The 17,842-nt window shown below is 31.9% G+C and overlaps 1 protein-coding gene across 1 annotated transcript in view; it reads left to right on the forward strand.

Annotated features, from left to right (window-relative positions):
* The window catches only part of LOC140432510 (uncharacterized), a 161,637-nt gene that overhangs the window by 24,115 nt on the left and 119,680 nt on the right, over window positions 1–17,842 (forward strand). The window contains exons 3-4 of the mRNA XM_072520436.1: window positions 5,142–5,229; window positions 7,775–7,895. Of these exons, the coding sequence (XP_072376537.1) occupies window positions 5,142–5,229; window positions 7,775–7,895 (209 nt within the window). The remainder of the gene's footprint in view (window positions 1–5,141; window positions 5,230–7,774; window positions 7,896–17,842) is intronic.

Consider the following 17,842-nt stretch of genomic DNA (forward strand, 5'->3'; position numbering starts at 1 on the left):
AATTTTCATTTCCACATCATTATTTTTGTACAAAATTTCCTGACATTAACAAAAATTTAATAAACTTTGTGTTCAATAATTTGTTAATAGTTAATTTGTAAGTTTTAGTCCTTAGATAATGTTGATGCTAATAATTTTTTTAATATAACTTTATTTATTTTAAATTTGTACAAAAACCCTGTAATACTCGTATATATAACTAGACTTTCTTTTTTACTTTATTTCCACAACAATATAGCGACTTCGTTTTATAAATGACTAGAATAACCTTGGAGACCAAAGATATATGTGTTAAATCACAAAATAAGGAGATAAAAGTAACCTAGGGAGCAACAGAAATATCTTTCTTTAGAAACAAAGAGAATATATGGCTCAATTTATAGATGCCTTACAATACCATGTAGACTCCTTTAAGAACATTTCGTTAGAGGCTCTTGACAATTTTTATGTGAAGTTAGGACCATAATGGAATCAGACAAAAAGGGCAATACAATTTTTATAACGAAGTGTGTTATGTATGTAAGTTTTGAAAAGTCGTTTTTATTTTAATTCACGTATCTCAGCTGCTGCTCCCGTAGACACATGAACTGTTTTTTATATATCAGCATTACAAACAAACAAAAATTTTTGATTGGCATCTCATTTTGCATATTCAAAGTACGCCTTAGCCTGTTTAAATTCAACTTTTATAAACGCGCGTGTTTTAAAGTTACAAAGTTTAAAGTTAAATAAAATATTACTCACAAATGTTTCAAAAGCTTTATTCAAATATTAGAAAATCCTAATCTTTTAAATGAATGTGAAAAGTACAGTTGGTATTCAGGTATTGTTTGAAATATTTATAGTTCCGTTTTTTTAAATCAGAAAAAAAGGCTGTTCAAATTAATATTACCGACATTCTCGGAAGTCAATAAGGTTCTACTTCTATTAATGGCACTCCCAAAAATGTTTAAAACATTTTTCTTATTGTTAATACTCTCTTCAACGTAATCAGTCGTCTCAGCTGCCGATTTTCATCCTACTTGTCGTTGGATTTGATTTATTGCCAAGCCACTGTTCGCCATCATTTTAGCGGACATACATGTCCCGTGTATTTCTCAGGATCGTCCAATTTTAGGTAACGTACAATTTGCAAGAGACATGGTCAAAATATATTAATACCAACTTATTGACTAGTGCACTTTCTTTTATCATACCGTAAGAAAACTCGATCTGTACTTACATTTTTGGGGCGCAATAATAAATACTTTTTCATCAAACGCACATAATTAATTGCATAGGTATCAGCAACTTTTAAACGTCGAGCCATCACAGTCGTAGATGGTCGGATAGTAATAAGCAATATGCTTCTTTCTTCCTTGATTCCATGTAACCGTAAATCGCCAATTCACATCTTCTGCAAGAGCCAAAAATATCACAAATGGCTACCATCTTCAAAAATAAATACATATTGTCGGGAGTAACTCTAAAAACCTTCTGCAAATCGTCTTTGTTTGGCCATTTTGTTTATCCTTAACATACTTTGCAATTTCGAATGACTATGGACTTGTCGTATTATTTTTTATAAGCGTCTTCCGATTTTTGCGGTATTAACTGCGATTCTGCTTTACTATTTAAGTAATCAATGTAAAAACTCATTTTTAAGCAATATACAACCAGTAATAACAATTAATTTTATGTGGCAGATTGCAAATTAATTTTTTCTCATTTCCATAACAACGAAAGGTATACTCGTGTACCGGGTGGTCCAATAAGCCGATCTCTCGGCTATATATCAGAAACTATTCATGTTATAACTTTAAAAGAAAAAAATCCTTAGTAAAAGTGGCCAAGAGAAATCGCTTTCAAGTTTCTGAGTTAACCGCTAGGGGACGTAATCTGTGAAGAAAAATTTGAAAGCCAGTTTTTTGTAAAATATGCCCATTATACCAAGTGTTAAATAAGTAAACTAGAAAGAGACCTTAATTCCGCACAAAGTTGTTCAAGTACTTTTTTTTATTTTTTCAAATAAAGGGTTCGGGAGAGTGGGAAAGTATTTGTGGATAAATACCTATAACTTTGGTTTGAATCAACCAATTTAAACGAAATTAGTGTCATTAGAAAGAGTGTGGATGATTTAATTTATATCTACTATAAAACAATTGCATTTAGTTTTAATTGTCATGGGTAGAGGATACTTTCGAATAAAAAAAATTAAAATTGTTTTTCTTCAAAATATTTAATGGAAACACCTATTTATTGTAAATTATAATGGAACTGGATTAAATTCGTAACACAATGAAGCATCTCATGTTAATAGCTTTTGTCGAACTCGAGATATGCATAAAAACGCACAAACATAACTAAGAATAGTATTGACTCACCCTTTATTATAACTTAAAATTAAATATGTGAAAGATCATACAAATATCTCGATCATTAAAACTTAATGTCCAATTAAATGTTCAAATTGTTTCCCATCGTTGTCCACACAAAGATGTAATCTTTCGCGCGTAGACATAAAGCTGCTTCAATCTCAGTTGTTGATATTCTATTTATTGCGTTTATAATGCGCTGTTTCATGTCATCTCGCGTGGTTGGTCGAGTTTGGTACACTAAGTCCTTCAATCTTCCCCACAGATAAAAGTCCAGACATGTTAAGTCTCGAGATCTAGCTGGCCATGAAAATATACTTTCCCTTCCAATCCATTTATTTGGATAATTGCATACAAATAATCTCGAACTCGTCTGGAAAAGTGAGCAGGACAACCGTCATGTTGTAATATCATATATCTTCTTGTTTGTAAGAAAATATCTTCCAATAAAACAGGCAACTGATTTTCCAGAAAATCCAAATATGTTTCGCCAGTTAAAGTTCTATCAAAGAAATATGGACCTACGATCTTTCCATCAACTATACCACACCAAACATTAAGACTCCATGTACCTTGAACCTGCACCTCATGTATCCAGTGAAGATTTTCTTCAGCCCAATAATGCATATTATGCAGATTAACACCACCCGCACTATTAAACGTAGCCTCGTCTCTCTACAAAATCTTTGACATGATATGCGGTTGTTTTTCTAGCAGACCTTACATCCAATTGCAGTAATCCTGCCTTGCATTAAAATCTCTCTCATGTAAAGCTTGGTGAAGAACTTCATAATAAGGATGCAGTCTAAAAAACAGAACAACAAATATTGATGAAAAAGAAACCACTATATTTACTAAAACTCAAAAAATCTTGAAAAATCCACAATTGTTTCACAAGATAAATCGTGCGTAAGTATTTTTAAGAAACAGATAAAGGGATAAAAGCGCCGTGTTGTCGTTTTTATTGGAATATTAAAATAACAGTTGAATCTAAAGTTTAAAAGGAATTCCAAGTTTCTGACCTAAACGTTCACTTTATAATATGAAAAACCAACCTGTGATGTTTTAAAATCCTTGGAACAGTAGTTTTGGGTATGTTTAATTCTATAGAGATTTGCCGACTACTTATATGTGGATTGTGTTGAATTAAAGCAAGAACATTAATTGAATTATCTTCGGTCATACCTCTACTACGTCATTTAAAACAAGGACGATGAAAACTACCAGTTTCTCTTAATCTTCTTACCTTTCTTTCAAATACTTCTTTGCCATAATGTCTCCTGTCAGGATATCTTATACAATATATACGTGAGATAATAGCGGCATTTTGGTGACATTCTATTATCTTCATCTTTACTTCCGTTAAATCTCTGGAATAGAAATTCATCAAAGGTAAAATTTTATTCTCTTCTTCTTTTTGCGATGCAATTTTGCTTTGGTAATTTAAATTTTGTTTACAACTGCTCGAAACAGGCCTGCGATAGACATATTGAACCAAGTTCTGGGGCCAAAATTATTTTAATATATAGTTTGATCAATATACTCAGGACTTTGGCAGACCGGCTATATATAAGCTCTGTACGAATGCCTAATAGACCTTTTATTTAGGCCTGGTAAACCCAGCGTATCTTCATATTAAAGATACATCTAATCTTCTCATGCCATTAGTAAGTGCTGCCGAAACTGCCTTACTAAGCTAGAGTTTAAAAAGAAGGTGAAACGAAAGCATCAGAGACCGTCGAGACGTCAGATCATTTTGAACCCACTCATACAGACCTTTTCAATATACCTTCTTCTTCAATACTCGTCTCATATCTTAAGGGCTTGATTTGGTTTTCTTAGGTGGGTCCTACCAATTGCTTCATCAATTTCTTTCTCGGAGGCTCATGATGAGAACCGTGGGACGCCTAGGCGTAGGTGATCGACCAAAGTCAAGTCTGGTCCCTCCCATAGGCACTCCTCACACATGAACAATCTATTTTTTTTGTATATTCGTTAGCACAATTGACCCAGAGGGTCTTCGCGCTAAATGTTGTTTATGGAACTGTATGAGTTGGTTCTGATTTTTCATAGGAACCTCGTCTACTTCTTGTTCCAGTGTGTTGATGATCAGATCTGCTTGAGCCTGATAGTTAATTATCAAGTGGTATCTGCATACTTTTGTCAATACATTTCCATATGATCTAGTCCGCTAATTAGAGTTCCTAGGTTTTTTTGCGACTCTTTGGTATAGATGATTATGTCGACTTTCTTTGATCCACGTTCCAGCAGCCATTTTTTGAATTTCTTCTGTTAAGCTTCAGATAAGCGTTTTTTAATAATTGATCTAGAGTTTTTTGGGAGACGGGAGACTATTATTATCTAGAGTTTTTTGCTCTCTGAAAACTCTTTGGCTCAATAATTGAGGACCGCTTACGTAGTCACCTCTTCTATCATTCTTGTTATAGTTTTACTTATAATATCAGAAAAGTAACTAATTTTTTAGTTCTATTCTGAGTGATCTATCTTTGTTCTAATCTTGCTAGTTATTTTTTTAACATTTGGACGAAATACTGTTAGGCACGGTAGTGATAAAACTATAATCCCCCAGAGATTGCCAGCTCTCAAGGGCATCGCTTAAGAAAACAGTTTTTCTATGTACTATACATACCCTGGGTACAATGACAATTTATATAAACACAAAAGTTGTGCAAACAAAATGTCCTTGTTGTTACTTTATTTATATTTTATTTTTAAGTTTAACGTACATTTATAAACAAATTCCTTTAGACATTGGTATTTTTTTAGGTTTAACTGACCTGGATACCTTACTGTTGGCATGTGTAGTTACATTGGTCTTATTGGCTCTTGCTGGTTCTACTGCCTTTCTACTTAGGTAAGTCAATTAATTTGTTTTATATATAAACTAACCCATAAAAAAAGCGTTCATATAGTATTTTTTACAGTTAAATCATTTCACGTCACGATTTATACAAACTGACATTACTTGTATTGAAAATTTCCATAACATCAACCTTAGAGTTCAAATTTCCCTAAAAATACTACACCAATACGAAGCTGCTCGATCTTTTATAGGCGTCAACATGAGATTATAATAAGAAAAAGATAATCATGATTACATTGAGAATTTTAGAATAATATTGATTAAATATACAAAAACATTTCTAATTATTAATAGTATAAGTTTTACGCAACAATTGTTTAAGTTTAATAATTAAAAAAAAATTCATTTTAATTAAATAGAATAAACAATCTTACGTCAATGATACGGGTATAACTAAAACTCAAATTACATTTGGGTGTGTGGCCAAAATGTCGACAGCGTTGACGATAATTTACAATCTTAGAGTAAAAATTCTGTTTATGTTTCTTTTCATTTGCGAATCAATTTGATTTGCAATATATATTACTTGAATAAACTGTATTTATAAATGTGTACATATTTAATATGGATTAATAGCTTTAACAACTAATTATTGTGGTGTATTATGATTGAAAATGACAAAAAAAATATATACAAATGTATAATTTAGCTAGTTAGTAAAAATATGGGAGAAAATGGAAATGAAATGCTTAGAAAAGTTTGCAATAAAGCATGGAATGAGAACAAGATCCCAAAAGACTGGGAAGTGGGCGTTATTCTACCCATTTTCAAAAAAGGTGACAGACAAGAATGCAGCAACTACAGAGGTATAACTCTCCTGAGTATCCCTTCCAAAGTTTACGAACGAGTACTGGAAAAAAGACTACTACAAGAAGTAGATCATAAGCTGAAGCAGTCACAGAGCGGTTTTAGGAAGGGAAGAAGCATCCATGACCATGTTTTTACACTCAAGCATCTAATACAAAATGCACGAAATACAAGCACGGAACTATACCAAGCCTTCATAGACCTCGAAAAAGCATTTGGTAGAACCCCGCGAACCGAAATACACAAAAGCCTAAGAAACAGAGAAGTAGACAGCAAACTCAGAAAAGCTATTATGAGCCTATACAAGAACACAAGAAACAGAGTAAGAACAGATAATATGGAATCAGAAGAGTTTAGAGTCAATGATGGCTTACAACAAGGAGGTGTACTAGGCCCCATCCTGTTAAATATTGTACTAGATGATGTAATGATGGAAACTAGAGAAGAAACATCGAGAGTATTTGTTGGACATAGAAACCTGGAAATGATACAGATAGCGGAATGCGCATTTGCAGATGACCTCGTCGTATTTGGAAGAAACGAGGACGCACTTAAGAGAAACCTCCAGATATGGAGAGATAAACTCGAAAAACGTAACCTGTGAATTAATGAAAGTAAAACCAAGGTCATGGTATGTGGGAAAACAGACCAACATACAAACATTAAAATCAATAACTATACTTTAGAACAAGTCGAAACCTTTAAATACCTGGGAGTGCAACTTAGAGAGTAGGGGTACACAAAAAGCAGAGATAAACAATCGAATAGCAAACGCTTCCCGGATATACCACGCAATTAAGAGCACATTCCTATCGAAAAAAGAAGTATCCCAAAAAGCAAAGATAGCTATCTACAACACAGTTTTTGTACCTATCTTAACATTTGGATGTGAAAGCTGGACGCTCACCACCAGACTAAAAAATAAACTGCAAAGTATTTCAATGAAGTATCTAAGAAGAGTACTAGGGGTGACCAGAATGGACAGGATACGGAACGATGAAATAAGAGAACGGTCCAATCAATAGAGAAGAACATCGAAGAAGCCCAACCGAGATAGTACGGCCACATGGTAAGGATGGATAAAAAAAGCCAAGTGAAACAAGTGTGGGAAGCGAGAAGAATCTTGAAAAGACCGAGGGGCAGACCCATGAAGACCTAGGACGATGAAATTGCCGCCATCCTAGACAGGAAAGGAGTCACCAAGGAGCAAGCGAAGAAATTGGCAAGCAACAAGAAGAATTGGAGGAAGTTTGTATATGAAACCTAAAAAGAGACTTTACACCCAACACCTTAGGGTAGAAGGGTTATTGATATATATATATATATATATATATATATATATATATATATATATATATATATATATATATATATATATATATATAATTTAGCTAGTGGCTAAATTATACATTTTTATATGATCTTTTATAATATTATGGGTTAAACGTATCTCATTTTTCACATTATTGAAAAGTGAAGAAAGAAATTTTAAATATGTGAATATTTTCTTCACTTTAAAAATTCAGTTAACTAAATTAAAACTAGTTGACATTTTACAAATTCCTCACTCAGAAATTAATTTAACCATCTTAAAATCTAATGTATAAATAATTAAAAAACTTAGTTTTAAGTGTTCCCTTCACGAAAATGGTCTCGACGTTTCAATTTAAAAATATCTACCCTACTTTAATCTGAACTCCTACTCCTTTTTAAATATTTATCTTTGTAGGTTACTGTGGAAAAAATATAGAAGAAGCAAAGTAAATGCTCAGTACGACGGGATATTACACAGGGAAGGAACTTCCGAATCGATATCTAGGCCATTACATTCTCATCTTCTCGATGATAAAGTAAGTAGAAATGAACCATTTTCAATTTTCGCTGAATTTGCTCTAAACGGGCTAGTCAATTTAGACATAAAAAAATATATAAGTATATTACCTACAATTAAAGAAGCAATAAAATTATTTAAATAAACATAAAAATGTTAATTTGTTTTATATTTATTATGTATTATAAACTTTTCTTTTCGTAAAAAATGGATTTCATGCATGTGCTACATAGAATATTTTTATAGCCCCATGCAAACAATAAACTCCTGTTCTTCTTCTAGTACCGTAACTGATGATACAGTTGACTATCATATTTATCATCATCATCGTCATCGTATTGACGGCTATAATAATTTTGTTTGCATCATCTAGAAATACATCAGCAAATGTTTTATGAATATTTCGGAGCTAGGATGTTCTTCTTCGACAGGTCCTTTTCTTCTTGCAATTGTTAATTATGAGATCTGGAAGTTTATATTTCTTTGGATGTTTTAGGATATTCAAATACTTCAGTACTGTATATTTTTCAATCTTTATTGTTTAAATTATTTCTGTTTGTTTTTATTTCTTATGGTACACCTAGCTTAAATATACATAATATTTTTCTGTATATTTACAACTCAAAGGTTTTGAGTTTTTTAGTAGTGTCTCTGTAAGAGTCCACCTCACATCATACAGCAGTATAGACAATATGGACAAATATATGATGCTTGATTTTTTGAATGTCACAGACTATATTTATAAAAGTTTTATTGAGCCGAATAAATAAGCATAAGTTTCAACACGATTCCCATTAACAATTCACCAATGTTGTGTGAATATTTTTTTATTGTGATAAGTTTTCCCATCGTTAACCGATCACAGCCTTCGATTCTGTTACGATCTACCGAGCTATAGTAATATCTACCGAGTATGATTGATAAGTCAATTTTCGTAGAAAGTTTCGCAGAAAGTAGAACATTTACGTTTTTGTTGCGTTTTAAGCAACAATCCTGTCGAAATATGATTAAAATTAAATAATACATATAATCGTAAGGTATATAATATACCTGTTGATAAATTAGGACCCAAAAGTGCTATAGAGAAAATAACATTTATTCTTTTAATTTTTAGTTTAATTATAAAATATTTTCAAGTTTTAATTTCCATCACTTACACCCGACGCATTCGCCATTATTTAGACAATGGTGTAGTGTATGTATGGTTGTCTAGCTACCAGTAGCAAAAAACATTCATTTTCAAGAGTGTAAAATGGCATGCTGCTGGAAAACAGAAAGAAATTATTAGTAAAATAAAGTTTTACGCAAAAAACTATTAGATAATTTGTTACATTAATAAGAAGTTGGTAGATATTTTTTATTTTCTTCTTTGGATTGAATTTTGTAGGTAATTCTGGAGAAATATCAAGATATGATACACAGGACCGCTACAGCACATATTAGAAAATGGGCAATGAGCTGTAAAATTCTATGGTAGATAGAAAATACATTAACCTAGTAAATTAAAATTAGCTGCATAGTGATATGATAATTTATGAAAAAATATACAAATTTAATAAAAGTATTCGAAATCAAGAGTGAAACATATTATAAAAAATATATGGACAAAAGTTCAGTCTTACAATTTAAATGTTAGAAGGTAATGATGTTTTGGACTACCTATTTAAATTTAAATCGATAGATTCACATTTGACTAAATATTTATCAATGCAATCTTTTAAAAAGAGAAATACACTTCGAAACTTGAGGGACTCTTAAAATATTACGAATTATTGAGTGTTTAAAATATCAAATGGTTTGAAATTTGTGAGAGAAAAAAACTTCGAATTATTAAGTGTTGATCAATTATTATTTATTCATAATGTAAATTATCAATCTTTTGAAAGAACTGTATTATACTGGTTTGTTTCAAAGCACATTGCTGCTGCTCAGAGTGCTCAATCATTTTTTTAAGAGAAAAATTGCCTGAAATACTTTTTCATCACTTTCGTTTTGTAGACAAAAGGTTTTTAAGGTATCGAATGAAGATTTTGCATCCTTAACTGACACCTCTGCCAAATGTTCTGACGTATTGTACTCAGCTTCATCGTTACTTTTTTCATTCCTATCTGTCGCAGATAAAATTTTACCATCGGTTAGTGAACCTAAGACAGCAACATCTTCATCCACTTGAACAAAGTCAGAAAAACTCACACCGCTGATATCAACTAATGGTTCTATTGCTGGTTCTTCATCATCCATAAGTATTAGAAGATTTTTTTGACCTTCTTTCCAGAAACAGGATTTTTTGAAGCAGTTGAGAATTGTTAGGGGTGCTACACCTCTCCATGCCTTGTCAATCACTACAATGGCTGTCAGAATTGTGATATTTACACTTAGTTGCTTGTCGAGAGATTCTAAAACAAGCTTAACAATTTTTTTGCGATAAAACGTCTTAAAATTATGGATGATCTTTTGGTCCAATAGTTGCAATTTGGAAATTGTATTTGGCGGAAAGAAGTAGAGTTCCACGTTGAACTACGTAGAAGGACTGTTGTGGGCAGTGTAATTGTCTAAAAATAGAGAAATTTTTCGCTTTTGTCGTTTTGTTACTGTTACTGTTACTACCAATTGTTAAAAAGTTCTGTCGTCATCCAAGCTTTTTTGTTAGCACGATAATCCGTAGGAAACGATTTCACACCTTTGAAACATCGCGGTTTCATTACATTTCTTATTACTAAGGGTTTAAGTTTTTCCGATCCGTCCATATTTACTGCAAGTAAAACTGTCAACCTCTCTTTACTATGTTTTCCCCCATGACATTTTTCATCTTTAAAAGTAAGCGTCTTGTCCGGTAAACATTTGAAAAATAGGCCAGTTTCATCAGTATTAAAAATATCTCGGGCATCATAGTTTTCAATCAAGGTCTTCAATTTACTGTGCCAATTTAAGCAAACTGCATTATAAACACTTCCACTTTACCCACAAACTTTTTTAAACACAACTCTATTTCCCTTTTTGAAATTTGTAAACCACCCTTCACTTGCCGAAAAGTTTGTGATGCTTAGAGTTGACGCATACTCTTTTGCTTTTTTCTTCAACAAGTTTCTGCTAATAGACACTTTTTGTCCTCTACACTGTCTTAGCCAAATGACCAGACTTTTTTCCAGACGAGGAAATTCACTTTTAGTAGTTCTTGTCCGTACTCCAGCAGTTTGAGCAGCATTAATTTTCTCCTTCTGCTTTATTATGGTTGAGAGAGTATTAAGAGGAATCTTAACTTCTTTTGCAATATCACTTTTCTTCTTACCTTTCTCTGCTTTCGTCATGCAGAGTCATGAGCAATGCAGCAATCGTCAAACATTTATACTTTCTAGGGCTCATGGCTAACAAAATTTTAATCTGTATACCAACGAAAGAGTAACAGTAACTAATAACTAAACAAACCAATTTGTGAGAGGTGTGTGTCAAATATGTAGTCAAATTAATCATAACAAAAACAATGGCGCGTTGATATTTCCGCCTCTTCTCTCTGCAACTTTGAATTGTCGAGTGCAATGCGCTCGAATTAACGCGTCGTTTTGTTATATAGCAATGATTTTTTTCGTTCGAATTACCAAGTGCATAAAAATATATTGATTAAGTTTGAAATATAAAGAGATTTTGTAGGGAACTCGGGATAACTTTGAATTATAGAGAGGTTCCAATTATCGCAGGTTTAAATTAACGCAAGTCGACTGTAATTAGTTATGTGTATTGTATATAATATTAGAATAATCAGTGATTACTTTTCCACTTAATTTGTGATATAAAAATGATTCTAAACCTTACTCTTGGCCGGTAATGCAGATCCAATGCTCACCGATATTGAAGCCTGTGACGTCAGAATTTGACTTTTATCGTCTAGCCCAACCGTCCCGTATTGTCCTGGGTCGGATAAGCCAGTCAAAGACCAACGTTGACTTCAATAACGCCACTGTCGGTGCATTACTTGGCAGACGCGTATGGTTCAGAACCTTGCTTAGTTAGGATTTGAACCGATGACGTCATAATCGCCGTAAACTTGTCGCCATCTCTCTTCTTGTTTTTCGTGTATGTAGGTTCGTGTATCTACAATTAATTAATAATTTTGTGTTAAATTGTCAGGTCTTTTTTGTATATATCTAGTTAATGCTTATACGAATATTTTTCTAAAAACAGTCTATTTAAGTCTGTTTATCATTCCAACAATAGCAATGCGTTAGAAACCCATACCAACGTATGACAAAATAGATCTCGATAGAAAAAATAACCTATTGAAACAATGTGTACTCTTTCCAGAACAGTTCTAATTCATTTCGGATCACCGGATATGCGAGATCTGGTTCTAAGTAATAAAAGTTGGCATAATGCTGTTTCGATAAAGAAAAAATTTATGTTGCGGTCTAGAGAGAAATCATATGCAGATTTAGTAATATGGGAAAAAAGGAAATAAAAGCAGCTTTCAGATAATCAACGATTGTTTATCATTAGATACTTATTATAACACACTATTAGACTACAAGTCCATGGGACATTTTTAAGGGGTCATTTAAACCAGCATAAATCACATATAATACGATACATGAGAGAAAAATTAATTTCCATTCGATAAGTGGGATATTATGATTAAAAATTTCTACACGGCATTGATATATTTTATTAATATTGACATCAATTATCAACAAAAACAAAATTTTGTACAAAAAAATGGTTCTAAATAGCTTTTAAAAGTATTATAGTCCAGGTTGAGGCCGGTCCCGTAGGAAAAATGTTTCTGTTTCGGTTTCTTTACGGATTCGTGTTCAAAAATGTCCCCTTTAAACAAATCAGAAGGGTACCGGGCAAAATTTTTGGGCAAAAATTGTTCAAACAATTTGTACAAAAAATTCCAAAATTAATTGATTTTTGCTCCAAAAAATATATTTCTTCGGTCATTTAAACAAAAAAAGTCTCCTGTAATTTTTCTCTAAAATTGATAGTTTCATGATAGTTTCTCCTTTGGTACGGCATATACTTTTTTCACATGTCTACTTTTAAGTAACTAATAACAGCCTTAGTATTTAAAATGTAACATAACATACACCAGAGGGTACTTTCAATTAGTTCAACAAGTTCAATTTTAAAATTTTTGTTTTTTTTTTCCAATTTTTAAATTGTACCATTTATAATAATAGGCTATGAATTAGTTTGATAGTTTTTAGTTATGTTTGATCAAAAAAGTGACTACCGTACTGGAATGGAAAACAGACTCGTTTAAAGAATTGAAGGATGAAGGACCAACAGCCAGCGGCTGGAATGAAAAACAGATTAAACACTAACTTATATTTAATATATTTTTAATATATATATATATATATATATATATATATATATATATATACATATATATATATATATATAATATATATATATATATATATATATATATATATATATATATATATATATAAATATATATAATTACAAGTAGAATTGCTTAGCGGAATGTCGTTTTTATGTTTAAAGCGAACTACTGCCACTACTGCTGTTTTTAATAGATTAACTACTTATATGAAAACTATAACTGCGGTTTTAGAAAACACTGGTTACTATAAATGATTGGCTTGATAATTTTTATGAATAATGCGATGCGAGTGTAACTACTTAGTTACAAATACCTATGATATATTAATACACGAAGAGAGTATTTGCGAGCTATATATAGCGAGTTTAGCTTACGAGATTTTGCGACCGACTTTTGTAATAGCTTGTTCTGAACTGACTGATAATATCCAAATTATGTAGGCAGGTAGCGCAGGGCTCCTACCCCTAAAAGTACCGTTAAATATCTTTCTTTATTCGTTCTAAGAATTTCAATATCGTCATGGTTAAAAATTAATATTAAGTGGAATGGAATTTCACCACGTAGAACAAATAATTATCTTATCGGAAAAACAATTCTATTCCCAAATATAGATAACTATTGAAAAATATTTGCAAGAACCATAACTTTTAGACGATATAGTTGCCAAAAATTCTTTTGCGCATCAAGTAATTATTTGGAATTGATGCCGTACATTTTTTAATGACCTCAACGAAGGGGAGTTAAAATCAAGGGTTGCGCCTTAGATTTATCTCCCCTGTACCAGCCGATATGTACGGCATCGCAAAAAAAGTAATCTAAATAACGATCCGAAACTATATATATGAATGCCGTTATGTATCATATTGCCGAAAATGGGGTCAACATTTTCCGAAAATCAAAGATTGTCCCTGTTACTGGTACCAATATTTTTGTACTGCATTCGACCACAGGTCCGTATTTTTGTATTACATACCTAAGTTATAAATGCCGTAGAAATATATTTGATTAATATGTCTCCCTCTTGAGTGGTAAGTTTACCTTACCTCTGTAGTAACCTGTATCGATAACATAATTTCTAAAGTTGTTATTACATATTGTGGTAGTGATTTATATGTTATGCATGCTGGGTCAAATGACCCGTTAAAAATGTCCCACGGGTTTGTAATCTATATTTTATGCTTGACAATGTTTGAAATTAATAATAAAATACAAAATTAATAGAAAACGACAGAAAAAGTATCACTTACGAAAAAAAAATTAAGAAAAATGTGCTTAAAATAAACTGGAAAGAAATATTTTTTTCGCTTTAAATCCAAATTGAAATCAACGAGTATAACAAACAGTTTTTCAAGTCAAGAGAAAACAAAAGACCCACAACTATAAAACCCTCCCGAAAAAGTGCTTTTTTTTGTTTGGTTAGTTATGCCGGACGGTGTTCTGCCCGGTGGAGTATATTAAAAGAAATTCTCTGATGTGGAAAGCTCTAGTCGAAAAAAGGGCCACGGTCAGATTTCGTGCAGTCCCGAGTTGCATTTGATTTAGCCAAAATGTTATTACTCGAGTGTAAAGTCCATGGGCGTACACACATATTAACGAATACCTATTTTTGTTTTAATATAAGGAAGTGTAGATATATTTATTTAATTTTGTTTGTAATCACTAGCTGAATACATTTTAGCCTATCAGTATATATATATATATATATATATATATATATATATATATATATATATATATATATATATATATATATAGAGCCATCGAAAAAATTATATTTAAGCAGAATGGAGCAATTTTAAAAATCACAAATGTTAGTACATATATATACTTATCGCAATAAAACTTGCGTCGACATCTTGCTATTCCTAATCTTCAATTCTCTTTGTTTTTCCACATATCATCTTTCAGGCCACTCTATATTATCTCTGTCTCAGCGCGTTCTCTCCAATAACTTTTTCATGATGATCCTTCTTTATTTTTTTTTCTTTTTGTATTTCAGTTTCAACACTTTCAGTTTCAGTTTCAACACTTTCTTTGGGATTCTGTGATTGGGCATTCTTTGTATATGTCGCTACCATATTAACAGTTTGGTTTATATTTGGTCTGCGATTTTCATACTTATAGTCTGATTTTTTTATTTGTGATCATTTCTCGTTTTGATTTTCCCACTGCTGACCCCTAATAGTCAATATCTGTGGCTAGTCTCTTTTCTGTCCGTTCTATTCAAGGCCATACCTTGCAGTTATACGTAATTCTGCTTTTTCTTATACTATTGTAAATTCACTTTTTATTCTTGCTGTTTATTGGTCTCTCCCACAAGACTTCATTTAACATTGATATTGCTTTCATTCGTTTGATATTTCTGTCCAATACTGCTTCTTTAAGTTTTCCATCTTATGTTATTTTTATGCCCATGTATTAATACACAAATCCGCGTTTAATTTTCTGACAGCTTGCTAGTTGCAAATCTTGTTGTGTTCCTCCAAGGCATATACACCCTGTTTTAACTATGTTTACTTTATGGCCCCAAATTTTATATTCCTCTACCATCCGTTATATATTCTATATCATATATATCCTGTGCTACAATCATTTGGTAGTCTGCAAATGACAGTGTATATATCGTTGTCTCGTTATCCAATGGTATATTCATGTTTTGATAATTCTCTTTTCAAGCAGCTAGTCCTCTTTCTAAGTATATTTTAAGCAATGTTGGTGATAGAGAATAGCCTTGTTTTAGTCCTTTTGTTATATTTTTTCGTTTAATTAATTAGGAACGTTCAATAAACATTTAACAATCATTTAGTTGCACTTGAAACTGAATTTATTTAACGTATTTGCAGAAAAAAGATGGCAACTAATTATATGTCCAAAGTTTACATTGCTCCATAGAGTGGAGCAATGCAAACTCCTGAGAAAAAATATACTATTTCATTACCTAATGACTAGGTTCTGCAAAGAAAATCAAGGAAAAAGTAATTTGTTTAAAACAAACTTAGAAAACCGGCAAGAAAAACATTATTTAAACATAATAGTTACATGTTAAACTTATTCAGAAATAAAAATTTCACACTGAAATTCGTCATCATCTTCTGGATCTATTCCCGCACATGCTTCACGAGCCCATTTCAAACAGACAGACCATTTTTCTTTATTTGCTGATGAGGAGAACCATTAGTTACAGTAAAATCATTCATCATTGCTTTTATCATGTAGTTAATGGTTACATTTAGTTTTTTCCTTAACATCTTTGAAAGGTTAGACTTTTATTTTTTTGTTACTTCTTTTACTATCTTTCTTTCTTTTTCATTGTTTTTTTTTGCCTTCTTTTGTTTTAATTTTCATTGATTATTTTGCCTCCTGCGTGTTTGTTTCAAGAACTAATTTTAGCTTATACGGACTAGATGGCAGTACAGCTGTTTTACCTATTTTAGATTTCCTCTTTGGTTCCACGAATTTACTTTTCTTTGGAAGAGGATCAATGTCTTTAGACATTTGTTTGCTACAAATGAAGTTGTTTGCTCCAAATGTCTGTTTGCTCCAAATAAAGTTGTTGCTATATTGTCTGCAGGGGAAACTGTCAACTAGAAATTGTTACCGGTGTAAAGCTTGGCAGTTGAAGTTAAAGTAATGGCCTCATTTTGACTTGGCAGTGGTAGATTAGTATTCTCCAAATCTTTTTCAGTCATAGCAGATGATGAAAAATATAGATCTATAAATATATTGGGATCGTAAGGAACTATACCATATTTTTTAAAAGCGTTAATAGCAATCAAAGGTGTTGCAGCTTATAAGGAAGCCTCTCCAACAATTTTAGAGATTTGAAAAGCCGTTACCACTCTGCCTGGATTGTTATTAGATACTTTTCTAATGCCATATCATAATATCGTGCCAAAAGCGCCATGAATCCACATCGGTTGGCTGCATTCGATGGGTGAAATCTTTCAACAAACCGCTGAAACCATATTAAAAAGAGTTCAGTATTTATCCAGTCACTATCGCTACATGCGAATATTTAACCAGGAGGTCCACTAGCTTGAAGTTTGACTTTCATTTACCACGCTGATGTGCTATGGGAGGCTACTTTCATCTATATATTTACTGAATAGTGCAGAGCAGCATGAGGCGCTTTAGTCCTGCTATGCTACTTGTATGTGTGTGTTCATGTCTGTGTGTGTATGCGCATGTGTGTATATGTTAGAGCTTTATTATTTATCTAATGTATTTTATACACAAACATATATAAATAAAAAATAAACTATTTTTATGTGTAAAATAAAAGTAAAATATGTAACTATGTACAATAAAAGGAAAATATGTGACTATGTATAATTAAAGTGAAATATGTAACTATTTAAATAAAAGTAAAATATGTAACTATGTACTACAATGGAGAGTGGGACAAGGACACACCATTTCTTCCAAACTGTTCACCCTTGTTCTATAAGACATTTTTAAGAAATTACAATAATTGAACAACAAGGGTATAAATATCATTTCTATTAAATTAACAGCACAAGGTAGATACAGATGGAAGCAATTGTGAGAGAGGAGCAGATGTAAAATGTTTGATGATGAAGATATAAGTAAAACACTAAAAGAATTTTAAAGATTCCATATGA

This window comes from Diabrotica undecimpunctata, chromosome 1 (genome assembly GCF_040954645.1).
Source record: "Diabrotica undecimpunctata isolate CICGRU chromosome 1, icDiaUnde3, whole genome shotgun sequence".
Taxonomy (NCBI): domain Eukaryota; kingdom Metazoa; phylum Arthropoda; class Insecta; order Coleoptera; family Chrysomelidae; genus Diabrotica; species Diabrotica undecimpunctata.